Source organism: Talpa occidentalis, unplaced genomic scaffold (genome assembly GCF_014898055.3).
Source record: "Talpa occidentalis isolate TD23 unplaced genomic scaffold, MPIMG_talOcc4v2.1 talOcc4.11, whole genome shotgun sequence".
Taxonomy (NCBI): domain Eukaryota; kingdom Metazoa; phylum Chordata; class Mammalia; order Eulipotyphla; family Talpidae; genus Talpa; species Talpa occidentalis.
The window spans coordinates 10,094,255-10,110,221 of NW_023601104.1; the positions used below are offsets into that span (position 1 = coordinate 10,094,255).

At 39.5% G+C, this 15,967-nt stretch overlaps 1 protein-coding gene across 1 annotated transcript in view; it reads left to right on the plus strand.

Annotated features, from left to right (window-relative positions):
- Nucleotides 1-7,608, plus strand: part of BUB1B (BUB1 mitotic checkpoint serine/threonine kinase B) — a 49,465-nt gene extending 41,857 nt beyond the window's left edge. The window contains exons 21-23 of the mRNA XM_037502206.2: nucleotides 4,608-4,779; nucleotides 5,574-5,680; nucleotides 7,050-7,608. Of these exons, the coding sequence (XP_037358103.1) occupies nucleotides 4,608-4,779; nucleotides 5,574-5,680; nucleotides 7,050-7,281 (511 nt within the window). The 3' untranslated portion in view covers nucleotides 7,282-7,608. The remainder of the gene's footprint in view (nucleotides 1-4,607; nucleotides 4,780-5,573; nucleotides 5,681-7,049) is intronic.
- The last annotated feature ends 8,359 nt before the right edge of the window (nucleotides 7,609-15,967 follow it).

Here is a 15,967-nt window from a genome sequence, read left to right on the forward strand (position 1 = left end):
ATTGATGAACACAGTATGTTAAGAGAAAATTTGCTGCCTAGAAGTTTTTGGCAATAGTGTAAAAGAATTCAAAGGAAAATAAAGTATTGGAAAGTACATTAATTCAGAAAAAAAGAATCACTCTGAATATTATGATAATCCTGTCAAGAAAGAAATATAAAATATGAAAAAGAATACTTGGGGAAATGTGAAGTAGAATGCCTAGTCTTTCCTTGAGGGGGACCAGTGCAGATCTAGTAAGGGTGCTAGCAAAACTGAGGCACTACTTGGTTTTGTAGACCAAAGTTCAAGTTAGACCAAATTGAGGCAATTGCCACAAGAAGTGGGTAAAACCGGAATGTAAATACAACTATATCAAGAAGCAGGGCTTAGTGTTCAAATTAAATCCAGTTTAGCCATCAGTTTCAAAGGATGAGTGCAGGGCAGGAAATAAGAAATCAAGCCCAACTACAAAGAACTTAAAAAAAAAAAATAGAGAACATTGAGGAACGAACAAGGCAAAGGCAGTCTATGATTTTTGTTTTATGAAAAGGAGTAGCGAGGACTAGCATACCCTTTCAGTGGTCATTGAGCTCATAGTATTCAAATAAAGCAGTCTCATTTGAAAATGCTTTGTCTGCCCCAACCCTGTGTCTTTGGGGAAATAGTTAACTTTCTCTGAAGTTATTGGTATACACAAGTAGTTGCAACCATTCTCTACCTGATGACTTAGTCTGTAACATAAAACTGCATTAGGCTAAATCATATTTGGTATGAAAATTAAAAGAACCCTCAATGGGGGGCCTCCCTGGTGGTGCAAGGGGTTAAGCACAGCACAGTAAAGCTATCTGCAGCCACTGCAGCATGAGTTCGATCCCTGGCCAGCCAGGGAGCTACCCACATGGCACAGTGGACCTCTCCTATCTTGCCCACTTCTCCCCTCAGCAGTGTATTTCAGTCAGTCTGATGTTCTGTTCCCCACTCTGGTGAATTCTCTCACCCCCCCGCACCTCTGGCCTGTACCCAGTCCTTGTATGCATAAATAAATTTTTTTTAAGATTTATTTATTTATGCATACAATATCTGGGGCACAATCCAAAGATGTGGGGGTAGTGGGGTGAGAGGATTCACCAGAGACAGAGTGGGGAGCAGAACAGATTGACCGAAGTATACTGCTGAGGGGAGAAGCAGGCGAGTCAGGAGAGGTCTGCTGTGCCATGTGGGCTGCTCCCTGGCTGGCCGGGGAGCGAACTTGTGCTGCAGAAGCTGCATACTTCCCCATAGTGCAGCGGTCAACCCCCTGCACCACCAGGAAGGCCCTCATAAATAAATCTTTGAAAAAGAACCCTCAATGTATTTTTGCAGTTAAAACAAAAATGACTAGAAGATCCCACCTTCTTTCCTGACACAGAGTCCTAAAGGCTTCCCTAGGCATAATATAGCTGCATTTCTCACCAGGGAATTATAGGTAATTTGGATGAGACAACTCTGTACAGGTGTATGGTCTATTGCAAGCATTTTAGAATACTTATAACTCTCATTCTCCATAATTCCTCCCCAACCAATTAAATACAAGTTACATACCCCCAACCATTGTGACCGCCAAAAGTCCCTCAATGTATTTTCAAATGTGAGAGCCTCTGGTATAGGTTTGATTTTCACCCTATTTCACAATATCGAAAGTTCAGAGATAGTGCTGGAGTTTCCAGGGCCATAAAAGAGGTTTTCTAAGCATTTTTAGGATTGGGCATATATTGCCGTGCATTCAAACATCCCTTCTGTCAGTCATCTGAGGACTCTGGGAAAGCAGTGTTAAAGGGACATTGCCTTTAATTTTGTAGCAACTTAACCAAATTAGATGGGAAATTTTGTAGAGATTCACAAGGAGTTAAAAGAACCTTTTGAGGGCCTCCCCTGGTGGCTCAGGTGGTTGAGCGCAGTGCTGTGAAGTTGTCCACAGTGTCTGCAGCACCAGTTCAATCCCGGCTGGCCGGCGACGGTCCCACATGGTGTGGCAGACCTCTCCTGTCGTGCCTGCTGCTCCCCTCAGCAGTGTATTTCGTCAGTCTGCCTGTTCCCCGCTGTGTCTCTGGTGAAGCCTCTCACCCTCCCGCGCATCTGGCCTATACCCCGGTTCTTGTATAAAATAAATAAATCTTAAAAAAAAAAAAAAGAACCTTTTTAAATCATTTAATGCAGTTTCAATATATATGTACATATTTCTTTAAAGATTTATTTATTTATGCATACAAGAACTGGGGTGTAGGCCAGAAGTGTGCATGTGCATTAGCTCCATGGCTGGGGATCGAACTCTACTGCGGTGGCTGGTGATAACTTGATAGCACAGAGACTTTAACCCTTGCACCATCAGGGAAGCCCAGTTCCCATATATATTTTTTGTGAAGAAAATGAGATCCAAAGGGAGGGAATGTCAAAGAATCTGAATTGATCTGTATGTTTATGTATATAAAATTCTATTTTATCTTTAGTGACATCAGTCATCATCACAAAGAAAATGTTACTATCAATAAGAACTTAACATATGCTAAGGAATAAATATTAAATTTTTTAAATTAATTTATAATCTTAAAAATATTCAGCATAAAAATATTTGCAAAAATAATTGTCAAAACTTCTGTCTACCCTTCAGCCAGATTCCTCAAATCTTAATATTTGGTATAGCAATAATAAGATGATAGAAACTAGGAATGTTATCAACTACCGTCTTAATGCCTCCCCCTCTTTTTTCTAGTCCAGTACCCAATAAAAGATCACACATAGCATTTAGTTTTTAAAAAAGAGGTGTGGGGGAGGACTATCTTGCCAATGCTAATAGTAAGTCACTATTTAAATAGGACGGTCAACTTCCTGCTTCATTTTACTAATCTAAGAAACATTTTTTCTATCTCTTCTAAATTCTAAATATTTTTGAATTATAGTTTTATGGTGGTTCCTCCCAAAAATTTGAATCTTGTGCCCTCCCCCCCAAAAAAAGAAAAATGGGAGCATTTGTAAATTTTCAAGTGGATCATTCTGTGAGCATGTGATAAGGTTAGTCAAAATCTGTATTTAGGAATATAAGACCTGTCATATATCAATTAGAGATTTGAGGAAATGAGAAAGCAGAGACAAAAGGGATATAAAAATCATTCTTTTCTCTCATAGTTTCTATATCTCTTTGGAGAGTAACTTCATTGCACAGAATCGATAAACCCAAGGAATATATACTTAATTGATAGTGATTTAGTGTTGTAAAATATTTGCCTTAGGAAATAAAGGTTGGAATTACAGATAAAAGTAAGATGGAATTTAGAATATCATATTTGTTTAATAAAACCAAGATAGTTCCAGGCCTCCCCGGTGGCACAGCGGTTGAGCGCTGGATTGTGAAGCTGCCCGCAGCCTCTGCAGTGCCAGTTCGATCCCTGGCTGCTCCCTGGCCACCAGAGGAGGGTCCTACATGGCGCGCAAACCTCTCCTGCCGCCCGCTGCTCCCCTCAGCAGTGTGCTTCGGTCCTTCTGGCTGCTTGGCTCCCCACTCTGGCTCTGGTGAATTCTCTCACCCTCCTGCGCTTCTGACTGTACACAGTGCTTGTATAAATAAATAAAAAAATAAATGAAATAAAATGAAAAAAAAAAAAACCAAGATAGTTCCCATGTGGATGGCACTTTACAAAAAACAAACTTAGACTTTCAGTTACCCTCTGGGAAGGAGAATTCTAAACAACACTTGGAAAATCTTACTTATTAAACAAAAATCTATGACACATTAAAAATTTAACTGCCTCCATCACAATTATCATCATGATATAAATAAGAGTTAGTATATACAGTACAAAGCAGAGGCCTACCCTCTACTTCCATCATTTTATGTAACATGAGAACTTGATCATTTCTCTGTAGTGACAGTACGCTGGCTTGGATACACAGTTGAACTTTGAACAACATGGGGTTAACAGTCACTGATAACCTCCCACCACACCCTTGTGTCTCAAAAATCTACATATAACTTTTGACTTCCCAAAAACTTAAACTGCTGTTGACCATAAACCTTACCAATAACATAAACAGTTGACTAATACATATTTTGTATGTTACATGTATTATATACTATATTCTTATAAAATAAGCTGGAGAAAAACTGTTGAAATCATAAGGAAAAGAAAATATGTCTGTAATACTGTACTGTATTTATCTCAGTAAATACCTGTTAAACAGATGAATCATCTGTCAGTATCAACATTAATATTGTCTTAGAACATTTTACAGTGCTTTGTATCATGTATTACTAACACTAGACATCAAAAATGAAGATAATCAGAAAAAATTCATATTCATTTACATGTATAACAATTCATGCATTAATAATATTTATTGAAAAATCTCCAGTATATCTTGTGTTGTTCAAGGGTCAGCTATCTTTGTATCAATGATCTTACTGTTCCCCTACTTGGAGAGACACTGTTCTTACAGGGCCACTTTCATAACTGACCACGAGAGGGAGCTGTTGGCATAGCTAAGACACACCTGCAGTACCTCTTTTTTTTCTTTTTCTTTTTTTTTAAATACCAGCTCTGCAGCTTTCATGGCCTATTTTTATTATCTCTTTCTCTTAAATCTGGGCTTAGAATCCACGATCCCTATGACTGTAATAAGAACGATCAAGCTTTGAAGATAGTGGACTTTTCCTACAGCGTCGACCTTAGGGTGCAGCTAGACATTTTCACCCTCAGCGGCTTTCGGACTGTACAGATCCTAGAAGGACAAAAGATTCTGGCTAACTGTTCTTCTCCCTACCAGGTAAGTGTAGAACAAGCCTGGGCAAAAATGGAGAGGGTTTCTTAATCTCTTTCTTATCTAGATAAGCTATGAAAGCTAGTGTTTATTGATAATTATCTCTCCTAGAATAGGTGACCTAGTTTTCAAATATCTCCAAGTCAAGGAAAATGTACCATTTTTCTGTCACAACACTGAAGAATATACACATACACGTGCAGATAATGGCTAACTCAGTCACCTAAGAATCAGGGCCATTTCTGCCACTTAAATATGTGGTCTTTTAGAAGTCATTTTCTATGATCTGCGTAAAATAAGGATAACAATTTACTCTATACATTGCAGTTGTGAGGATTAAATGGAATAATGTGTTTAGAAAGAATGTTTGGACAAATGTAAAGTGTTTTATATGGTGGGTGGTAATATATACAAAAAAATCCCTTCTGGCTCAGCCTTGGATATATAGCATTTGCTGATTGAATATGTAGCATAAACCTTGAACTGATCATATGGACACCTTTAGATCACAGCTGGAGTCCGGGCAAACTCAGTAGATCTGCAAACCTAAATTTGACAATTCTGATATTTTTGTCATCTTCTGTTGTTAAGTGTAATTCCTTGAGTTGGCTCTATTGATCAGTTCTATGGGGAGATCAGTTCTGTGGAGGGAACTCTATCACAAGGGTAAGGAACACTCTACTAAGTGTTGTGTCATACGATAAACTTAGTTAAGCACTTTCATACCTTTTAACTTCCTATATGAGGCCATGATAGTAGCAGAGAATTATTTTAGCTGATGGTGCTTTTTGTGATTCCAGGTAGATCTGTTTGGTATTGCAGATTTAGCACATTTACTATTGTTCAAGGAACACCTACAGGTCTTCTGGAATGGGTCCCTCTGGAAACTTAGCCAAAATATTTCTGAGTAAGTATTGGTGACTTCAGGGTTTTTGCCTGTCCAAATAACTTTCTCTTGGATGTTCTCTCTGCCTTGGCAGCCTTAGTTTTCTTAGTCCCAACACTGTGATTCCATTAGAGTATCAGTGGCACACCTAGAGTAGGACAAAGGAATTGTTAATTAAAAGGAAGAGAATATTCTGACTTCAGGACATCATTCCTGAACCTAGATGTATCATACAGACTGCAACTACAGTATGGAAGCCTCTCAGTTTAGAGGTTAATAGACACATTTCGTGAGAATCATTTTTATAACCAATTAATGTTAATCCTATATCCCTTTTTAATAACTATTGTTACCAAAAGGTAATAAGCATTTCTTAAAGAAAGTTAAATTTCTAAATTATACACTAATTTGGGGGCTATTATTTATTCAATGAATGGGTGGAATCAAAGCACAGAACTGAGATTCCTTGGTGAAAAGTGAATGTTCTCTTATTAAGAGTTGCTTGGTCTCATAACCTTAGTACTCCCTCAAATCTGTTCATAAAGCTTATTAAATATCCCATGTTCTACTTTTATCATAGTTACTTTCCAGAATAAGCTTACCAGTCTGTCACTTACTGGTATCTTCCTTGGTTAAAAAAGTTATTGTTGAAGATTTGCTCCTTCTTCTCCACTTCCCTCTCCCAACAATTGACTTGTATTTTTTTATTTAATTCAGAATTTGGCCAGTCTTGTTTGTCTTTATCATCTGCTTTAAAAATAGGCTTGAAATTAATGTAAGATAATGTGGGATAGATTCATGTATCTCTAGTTGGTTGTGGAGCTAGGTAGAGCTCACAGAAAGAGGAGGGTCACTTGGGTTTCTTAAGAGGCCCGCCTTATACAATAATAATAATAGAAGCTGCTCAGATTTTAAAAAAATGAAGGTACGAAAATAGACTTAAACAGTAGTTAGTTACTTCAGTCAAGCTAGGCTTTTTGAGAAGATTGTGAAGGTTACATACCACTGAATGAGGGGAACCTGGGAGCTGTTTCTTTCTAATGACCTAGAGTTTAGGAAAATTAGCAGGAGACAAAATTCATTGTTCTTCCATTTGTGGAGAAGTGCTGCACCTTAATACAAAGAGGAAGCTTACAAAATTAGATATGAGACTTTCTCTCCCTGTTTGTGCATTGTATTTATGGCTTTTCCCACTATGGTAGTGTTTTGTTTTTTTCCTATACTTCTGCTCTGGATTTTCAAAGGATTGCTTGAATGATCTCTATCCTTAGAGTTCTAGGTATTACTTTAAATCATCTTGGTGCATAAAGTGTACCACTGAGTTAAACACAGAAAAATTTCTAACTTTTACATGCCTAATCTTGATGGAAATGGTTTTATATATTTTTAGGCTAAAAGATGGTGAATTGTGGAATAAAGTGTTTATGCGGATTCTGAATGCCAGTGAGGAGTCCACAGTGTCTGTTCTGAGGGAACTTGCAGCAGAAATGAATGGGGTATTTGATACCACATTCCAGAGTCACCTGAACAAAGTTTTATGCAAGGTAGGGACGTTAATCAGTCCTGGGGGTTTGCTCTTCCAGCAAGATAGGCAGCCAAGTCTCTCACAGTTCCCTGCCTAAAATCAGCGTCGTGCTGTGGGGCACCGGGCCTGTGTCTGCTGTGATTTCATTCAGGACGAGTTTCTGTACACTACCCACACTTCACTCTTTGCCAGAGGCATATTTCTAAGTAATTGGCACATTTTGCACAACAATGTACCTACTCATGACCTTTCCAAACTTTAACAAAGAACTGCTTTTTTCTAAATACACTCATAGGAATGGGTACTTGTTGTCAATTAACACATTTGTCTCTACTTTTCCCTGTAATTTTCTGTATTGTAATTTGTGACATGTACCCTTATGATCACTTTGTATTTTGTAAATAATAAAATAGTATTTGTTAAATTTGTGCTTCTAACATTTCATCTACTCTTTGTAAACTGAGACAACAAGTCACTTGATTTTGCAGACAGGTCTATTACCGTGGAAGTTTATATATATCCTAGACTTGGAATGTTATGATAGGATTATCAGAAGACAGAATAGCCAGCCATTCCTTTAGGTTTTCTTGATTTTTTTTTTTTTTTTTACTCAGTGGTCTAGATTGAAAAGTAGATAAAATTATTTACCCTAAGTCAAATTTTCTTAAATTTGAGAATTTTCTTAGAGTTGCAAAGTGGTTTTTATTTGAATGTTTTCATTTTTTACCCACCAAACCTCATGGTCTATTTATATGATCTAGTGTTGGCGATGCTACTGGCTCTCTTGATTAGTTCTGTGGCCATTAGAAAGGAAAAAGAAAGGGCTTAGAATAATCACCATTCTATTACATGGAAGATGTCTTAGGTAGAGGCAAGGGTTAGTGAAGTGGCTGTTTTTGCTTGGAAGATTTGAAGAGGCAGGAGGTCAGAATAAAAATGTAACTTCGAAGTGTGGAACAATTTGGGAGAGAATAGTTCTAGATGAAGTGTTGGACCCATAAATGGAAGCATGAATTACACCTGGCCTGGGAGGTAGGGAAGAAAATTGGCAGAAAAGAACAATGAAAAGAATATGTCCTCTCTAAATATCAAAATTACCAAATTTGTGCCTCTGCTGGTATCTGATTTTTTAATTCTAGTCATCACTGTTACTGCTCTAAGATTGCTGAAAAGCAGAAAATTCTAAGTATATCTCACCTAAAAATATTTAAGCATATAGAGTTGAATCACTGAAACATGACTTGGATCTGAAAGATAATCAACTTAGAAATGTTGGCAAAGTACAGCATTTCAGATATTTTCACATTTGCTTTTCATACACTGATGATATAAAATTAAATATCCTTATCTTTTATGTATAATCAAGCCCATCTATCCCTCTGCAGTCCTCATTTTTCAGTCCCCTCTTTTGACATACAAAGTCATTTTTCTGAGATTGTACAGTAAATTTAAGATTCATTCTTCTACAGCCTACCAACTACTTAACTACAGCCTACCAAATTCAACACCCTTGACAGCACAGCTGATAAATCCTATTTCTTTGGATAAAATTTGGTTTCTGCGGAGAGGGAGGAGAACCTGAGGGAGCTACTTTATTTATTTATTTTTTAAAAAGATTTATTTATTTATTTATACAAGCACTGGGTACAGTCAGAAACGCAGGAGGGTGAGAGAATTCACCAGAGCCAGAGCGGGGAGCAGAGCAGGCAGAAGGACCGAAGTACACTGCTGAGGGGAGCAGGGGGCGGCAGGAGAGGTCTGCGCGCCATGTGGAGCAGCTGGGGATCGAACCAGCGCTGCAGAGGCTGTGGGCAGCTTCGCAACCCAGCGCTCAACCGCTGCGCCACCGGGGAGGCCCAGGAGCTACTTTATTAGAGAACGTGCAGTCGCTTTGCCACTTCCTCCATGTCCCATTCTCTTCTCCGGCCCTTCTTTGTAAAGGGAAGAAAATAGAACCTGACAAATCAGAACCTATGATGTCTCAGTTTGTCCTTTCCTACGCATAAAACCACAAAGCGGGCTCTTTTCCATTCCCCTTGTGCTTATTTTGTGCCTGTTTGTCTTGGGAGAAGGAAGCCTGTTTTTTTCTGGCAGAAGTTTCAAATGGTTTATTTCTTGTTTCACTAAGGCAGGGATAGCTTAACAGTGGATCTGAAAAGCACACACACAGCTAAAAAGCCAGGATTTTCATTTTTGTTTGAAAAGAGACCTCCGAATGCCTCCCTGTTCACAACGTGTACATCCTATGATCTACTGCTGTTAGAGCCTTCATCCTCCTGTGATTTGTGTAAAGGAACAACAGAGTGCTCTAGATAATGCTAAACGTGAATCTGGAAATGAAAAGTTTCCCTATAGCAATAGGACTTTAGACTGTTAGTTGAGCCATTGTAGCAAGGTAGATAAGAAAGTCTCTCCAAGGATTAACATGAGGCCCTTTGCAATGAGTTGTATTTAGGCTAAAGTCTATTTAAGCAAAGATATTAAAGAAATGCATTTTTTCTATAGCATCAGAAAATGAATTCTTTCTCCAGCTGTACCAACTCTTCCTAGTATGCCAAAATTTATTCTTATCTTTCTCCTAAAATTAAGACTTCCCTAGTGAGGAGATGCTGTAAAAAGAATAATTTTTCTTTAATATGGCAAACTTTGACCTTTGTAGGGTTGTTTCACCAAAGATGCAAGAAGCTATGAATGTTTAATAGGATGAAGATGGCATTTCAAGTCATTATGGCAAAAGTATGGGTTTTTCAATATCCTAAGATAGAATTTGAATTGTATCCCTAGTGCCACTACTCATTCATGCAGCACCTTTGTGCAAATTAGAAAAGGGCCCTCTGGTGGATTCTGTACCTTCTGGTGTACCATGTCTTGACTGTATTTTCAGCCTGGTGCCATTGTGCAATGAATAAATCACACAGCCACATGTAGTAGTCTTGACTGTTTCACTGCTTATCCCCAAACAATTTTAGATCGGTCGGAAAGATTAATGTAAAAATAATGAAAATATAAAATACTAGATGCTTTTGTAGTCTTCTGTCTGATTCACATAAAACCAAGATACAAACAAGATTGTTATTTATTATTATGTTAGATAAAAAAACATATATCACTTTTCACTTGCATTATCTCAAGTTCTCATAAATGTTCTCTCTGTTCCTCCACTCACCTCGTCATACCAGAACTGTCCATGTGAACCCATTGCACCCATCACAAAAATCAAAGATCTATCAGCATTTTTGTTGCTTCTCAAACATGTCAACTAGTTTCTCCATAGCCTTTTTGCTTGCCATTCCTTGTTCCTAGAATGTTCTTTCCCAGATCTCCACATAGGTTACTCCCTTCCCTTCAAGTCTCTCCACCTTATCAAGGAGGTATTCCCTGACCATTTTGTATAAAACAACATCCCACACCCACATTGCTGTTACTTTCTTTTTTTCACCCTGCTTTATTTTTTTCCATTGTGATGGTCACCACTCTGAGAGTGTGTGTGTATTTCCTATATCCCATTACTAGAACTTAAACTCCTTAATTGAGGCAATATGCTTTGTCTCCAGTGTCTAGAGCAGTGCTGAAATAAGTAAAAATAACAAAGTACTTTTCACATGAAGTACAAAGAACTCTTAAAAGAATTGAAAAACAATAGAAATGTACTAAGGATTGTGAAAAATTTACCAAAAATATTTTAATGGTCAACACGTGAGATGGTCATTCTCCTAATTGAGATGCAAAATAAATCTGACATTTTCACCATTCACATAGAAATGGTAGAAATTGTGCCTGTGAAGGCACACAAAACAGGCATTTCTATATTGGCTGGAGGGCAAATTTGGTACAATATTACAGGGGATTTGGCAGTTTTTATTAAATTTATATAGCTCCTTTGGCTGCAAAATTTTCCCAAGAATGTAAAGAAACATAGGGACAGGTGCTCAAAAATAAAGCACTGTTTGTAATGGTTGGCCTCTCTGCTTCTGAGGCTCATATCCCAAAAGGATAATCAACATGGTAGACCCTGGGAAAATAGGAGACCTGGAATTAAAGCAGAGGTGGTATCAGGTGTTTAAGTAGACCTTGGGGTACCAGGCTTTGATGCAGTCTGCCAGTTTGGCATGAGCCCTAGAGATGGCAGAGCCTGAATTAGGTCTGAAAGACAGATTACACAGTTTCAGTTTGGAAAAAAAAAGCTGAGGGGCCTCCCTGGTGGCACAAGGGGTTAAGACACAACCTATGAAGCAATCCGCAGCCACTACAGCACGAGTTCGATTCCCAGCCAGGGAGCTACCCACATGACACAGCAGACCTCTCCTGTCTCGCCCACTGCTCCCCTCAGCAGTGTATTCAGTAGATCCGCCTGTTCTGCTCCCCACTCTGTCTCTAGTGAATCCTCTCACCCCCCACACTTCTGACCTGTACCCCAGTGCTTGTATTCATAAATAAATCTTAAAAAAAAAAAAAAGCCGAGAAGAGAAAGTGATTGCCTTTGGGACGAGCACATGGGGTGAAATGAGGAACTAATGAAGGCTTCTACTTCTCACTTAGTTACTGGACGTTTTGAATTTTCTGGCCATGTACATATATTACTTTTTTTTTTTTTTAAAGATTTATTTATTTATTTATACAAGCACTGGGTACAGTCAGAAGCGCAGGAGGGTGAGAGAATTCACCAGAGCCAGAGCGGGGAGCAGAGCAGGCAGAAGGACCGAAGTACACTGCTGAGGGGAGCAGCAGGCGGCAGGAGGGGTCTGCGCGCCATGTGGGACCCTCCTCTGGTGACCAGGGAGCAGCCGGGGATCCAACCGGCGTTGCAGAGGCTGCGGGCAGCTTTGCAACCCAGTGCTCAACCACTGCGCCACCGGGGAGGCCCCCTGTACATGTATTACTTTTTTTAATGTCTGGGATAAGCTGTACTAAAATTATGGGTCATTTTGTCTTTTCTCTACATTATAAGGAAAAAAAGTAATATGTGATAGTTGTTTTTTTAATGGGAAGTTTTAAAAGCGTTATCAAATATAAAAATGAATTAAAATGAGTGAAAATTCTAAATAATTGAAGATAATATATCTAAACATTTTTTAGTATGCTAAAATTCATGCATGTTCAAATGTTCTGTAATGTTTCTAGTTAAGATGTGCCACAGCTACCTATGTCCGTGAAAAAGGAATGTGAATTACATAAAACAAGACTTTGAAACAAAAGAATTTTATGGCTTTCATATAAAAACTTGAGTTTCTACAAACTGACATTGTTTGATTAAGAAATGAGCAATGATGAACATAGTCTGCTCTTCTATAATCAGATTTTTTTTAATCATCAAAGAATAAAACTACCAGTAATCTTGCTCCTTAGGGGCTCCTGCATCAGACATTTGACTGCTGAATAGTGTTATCCCATAAGTTCAAGTTCACCTCTCCATGAAAAATGGCGGTTGCCCAAACTGCCACTTTTCTTTTTTTTTTTTTAAAGATTTATTTATGCATACAAGAACCGGGGTACAGGCCAGAGGTGTGGGGGGGTGAGAGGATTCACCAGAGACAGAATGGGGAACAGAACAGGCAGAGTGACTGAAATACACTGCTGAGGGAGGCAGTGGGCAAGTCAGGAGAGGTCTGCTGCACCATGTGGGTTGCTCCCTGGCCGGGGATCCAACTCGTGCTGCAGTGGCTGCGGATTGCTTCACAGGTTGCATCTTAATGCCTTGCCAGGGATTAAGGAGGTCCCCCAAACTGCTACTTTTCAAACTCAGAAATTAGCACATAGTTCTCAAAAATAGTGAATTAAGATACTGGAAAAGAGCAGTCACAATTTCAAAACTAGTCTTGGATCATTGGTGAGGGAAAAATAATTGACTGTAGTCTCTAGATGTGCCTGGAATTATAATCTCATTTTTACTGTGTCACCTTGTGTCTTTAACCTTCCATTAGAATTGATTGCTGACCTTACACTGTGATACACTTCATTGTCCTATTTCCTCCTTTCAAAATTAAATGTTATTTTCATTGGTGTTTTTATTCCATCTAAATGTGTACTTTATTTCCCATGTATGTTTAATTCAGCCTCACATTCATGTGAGAAAGTTATGTGAATCAGTATGTGCTGCAGTTTTAAAGTTGTTTAATCTTATTGGCCTGGCCATATGATGCATTTTATTTAATTTCCTCAATCCTGCAATTAGCAAAATGAGGGTGGCTTTTCATAAAAAGAAATACACATTAAAGTCTGTGAACAAAAAGATGAACATATATATGTTTGCTTTAGCATTTTTTAAACAATACTGAAAAAGAAATCTGGTAACAGTAGAATAAAGTGATAAAAATATTGAAAAGGATGACACATGAAGCTACTTTGAGATTGGCTCATTCAAGGAAGTATGCCTACCAAGAGTGGGTGGGTGTGTGGCACTACGACTCACGGAGTCCCAGCAAAAAGGTCAGGTGGGCAGAAATACAAGCAAGGCAGAGCAAACAGAAGTAAACTAGCATCACAAGGAGAGACTTCCAGATAAGTTGAACCCCATCATTGGACAAAAAAGGAAGCTACTTGCTCAGGACTCACCTGAATGGGCACTCCAGGAACCTCGTATGCGAAACAGGCAAGGTTCGTGCTGTAGGCCACTGGGGACAGCTCCATTACTCCTTCCTGTGCTGTTCCCCTGCTGCATTATATTATTCGTTGCCTAGGCAGGTGCATGTTCCTGCCTTACCGCTCTAATTCGGGTGAACTCTTTGAGACAATATCTGTGTGTCTTTATACCCTAGTTAAAACTTGCATGTGGTGGTCATGTGGTAAGGGATCAAGTTCACAGGTAAATTTCCTGCTAGAACCTCCTCAGTGTTGAGATGGCGCTCTGTCTATGGTGCCAAACCAAACACTGGCATGGTGGTTTAGAGTGAGAATGCCTGGCCTTAGATCCTGACTGTGGCACTGAGCAACTTCTCTCTCTGAACATTGTCCTTCCTTCTAAAATGAGGATAGCCTGGGTGTCTGCTTTAAAGAGTATTGAGAAATAAACCTTTCAGTACATCTACCTGTAGATGTTTGTATTGACTTCTGATGCTCCAATGATCTGAGGTCCTCTGGAAACATCTCAAGTAGATTGGGATCCCAACTAGTCGATTGGAGCTTTGCTGTCTGTTGAATTGGCAGTACAGGATATAACTACATCTGTAACTTTAAGTAAAAGACACCTGGTATTCTGTAATCTGAAAATAAGGGGAAATGGATGGTTGTATTGGGAGTGACTGTCAGGGGACCAAATATTTGTTCCTAAGTCTCCAGATCAGCCAAGTACCAAGGTATCAGGAGGTCCAGTCGGGCCCCAATATTCACATGGCCATTTCAGTCTAAAGGGTCTCCTCTCTGCCGCTTCTGTGCCATGTTCAGTGCACACAGATCTTTAAAAGGATGCCTCTGGTCTCTTTTGCTCTGATTTATCAAGGAGGTTCTTGCTGTTCATGTTGTTGGGAAGCAGAGTGCAGATCCCTTCCCTCTAGCCACCTGCAGGTGCATCTCCTCACTCCTCTCTCCCCAGCCAGACACTTTGTCTCTTCATGAGACTTCCTGCTAGTACTAAGCTTTTAGAATTATTTCTTTTTTTATGCTCTACTATATCCTCCTGAGCCAATGGGCAAAAGGTGACCACTTGATTAATAGAAAAAAGAAAGGGGGAACATAGGAAGTCCTATACACTCAATTCAGGAACCTGGGCTCAAACTCCAGGTCTCACCAAATGCCAGATCAGTGTAAGTCAGTCTGCCCTCACTTCCCCATCTATAAACTAGTGACACTGGCTCCTACCCCAAAGGGCTGTTATGAGAACTAAAAACGCAATTATGGTTGCTGAACATGAAGTTCCTTGACTCACAGCAAACAGTGGTTTCGTTTCTGTCCCCAGCAGCCAGCCCACAGCCGGCACACAGGAACCAGTCAGAGCAGGTGTGATCCATTGTGGAATCTAAACCATGATTGAGATGCCTCACATTCTTATTCACTCAGGCCTCCAGCTGCAACCTGTTGACTCCTGTTTTACTCTCTGTTGAAACGTGTTCATTTGCCCACTCCAGGGCAGCAAATAACCTCTCGGAATGTGTCAGTGAAGATTAGCCAATATTTATTAAGCTCTACTGGGGTTCCACATTAGTGACAGGCACCATGAAAGATATAAAGAAATGTAATGCATGCTCATTTTCTTTAGGGAGTTGATAATTTAGAGAAAAGGGATATTACAGATTAAAAGGCAAGGGAATATCGAGAGAAATAAGTCAAAGACATCTCAAGGTAAGCCATGTCTAAGAGCCAAAGGAGCAGAAAATAGGTATTTGAATACTCAAAGGAAGTGAGAGCCAGTGTGGGTGGAATGTCCTGGAAGCCATTATGTCATAGCAGGGGTAGGAGCTGGCTTGTAGTCTTCAGCTGCAAAAATCAGGACAGTAATCCAAAATATCAGTAATTCTTGGGGGGAACTAAAGTAATTTCCACCTTTCTAATCTGCTATCCTCAGCATGTTAGCTTTGACCTCAGGCTGGTCCCCTTATAGGGCCCAAGTTCACTGCCACAATTTCAAACTCAATCTTGAAGCGGTACTAGACAATTTCCCAAAACCAGCAAACTTCACCACTTGTCTCTTGGCTGGATTGTCACATTCCTGGGATATAAAGCAATCCTTGGCAAATGGAAGGGAATTGCCAAGATTGTGCCAAACCAAAATCCTAATCCTACTAATCAGCCTGAATTGGCAGTACTGGCACTGGGAAGGGGCCTTTCCCGGAGCCCGCAGGTAAGAGGTG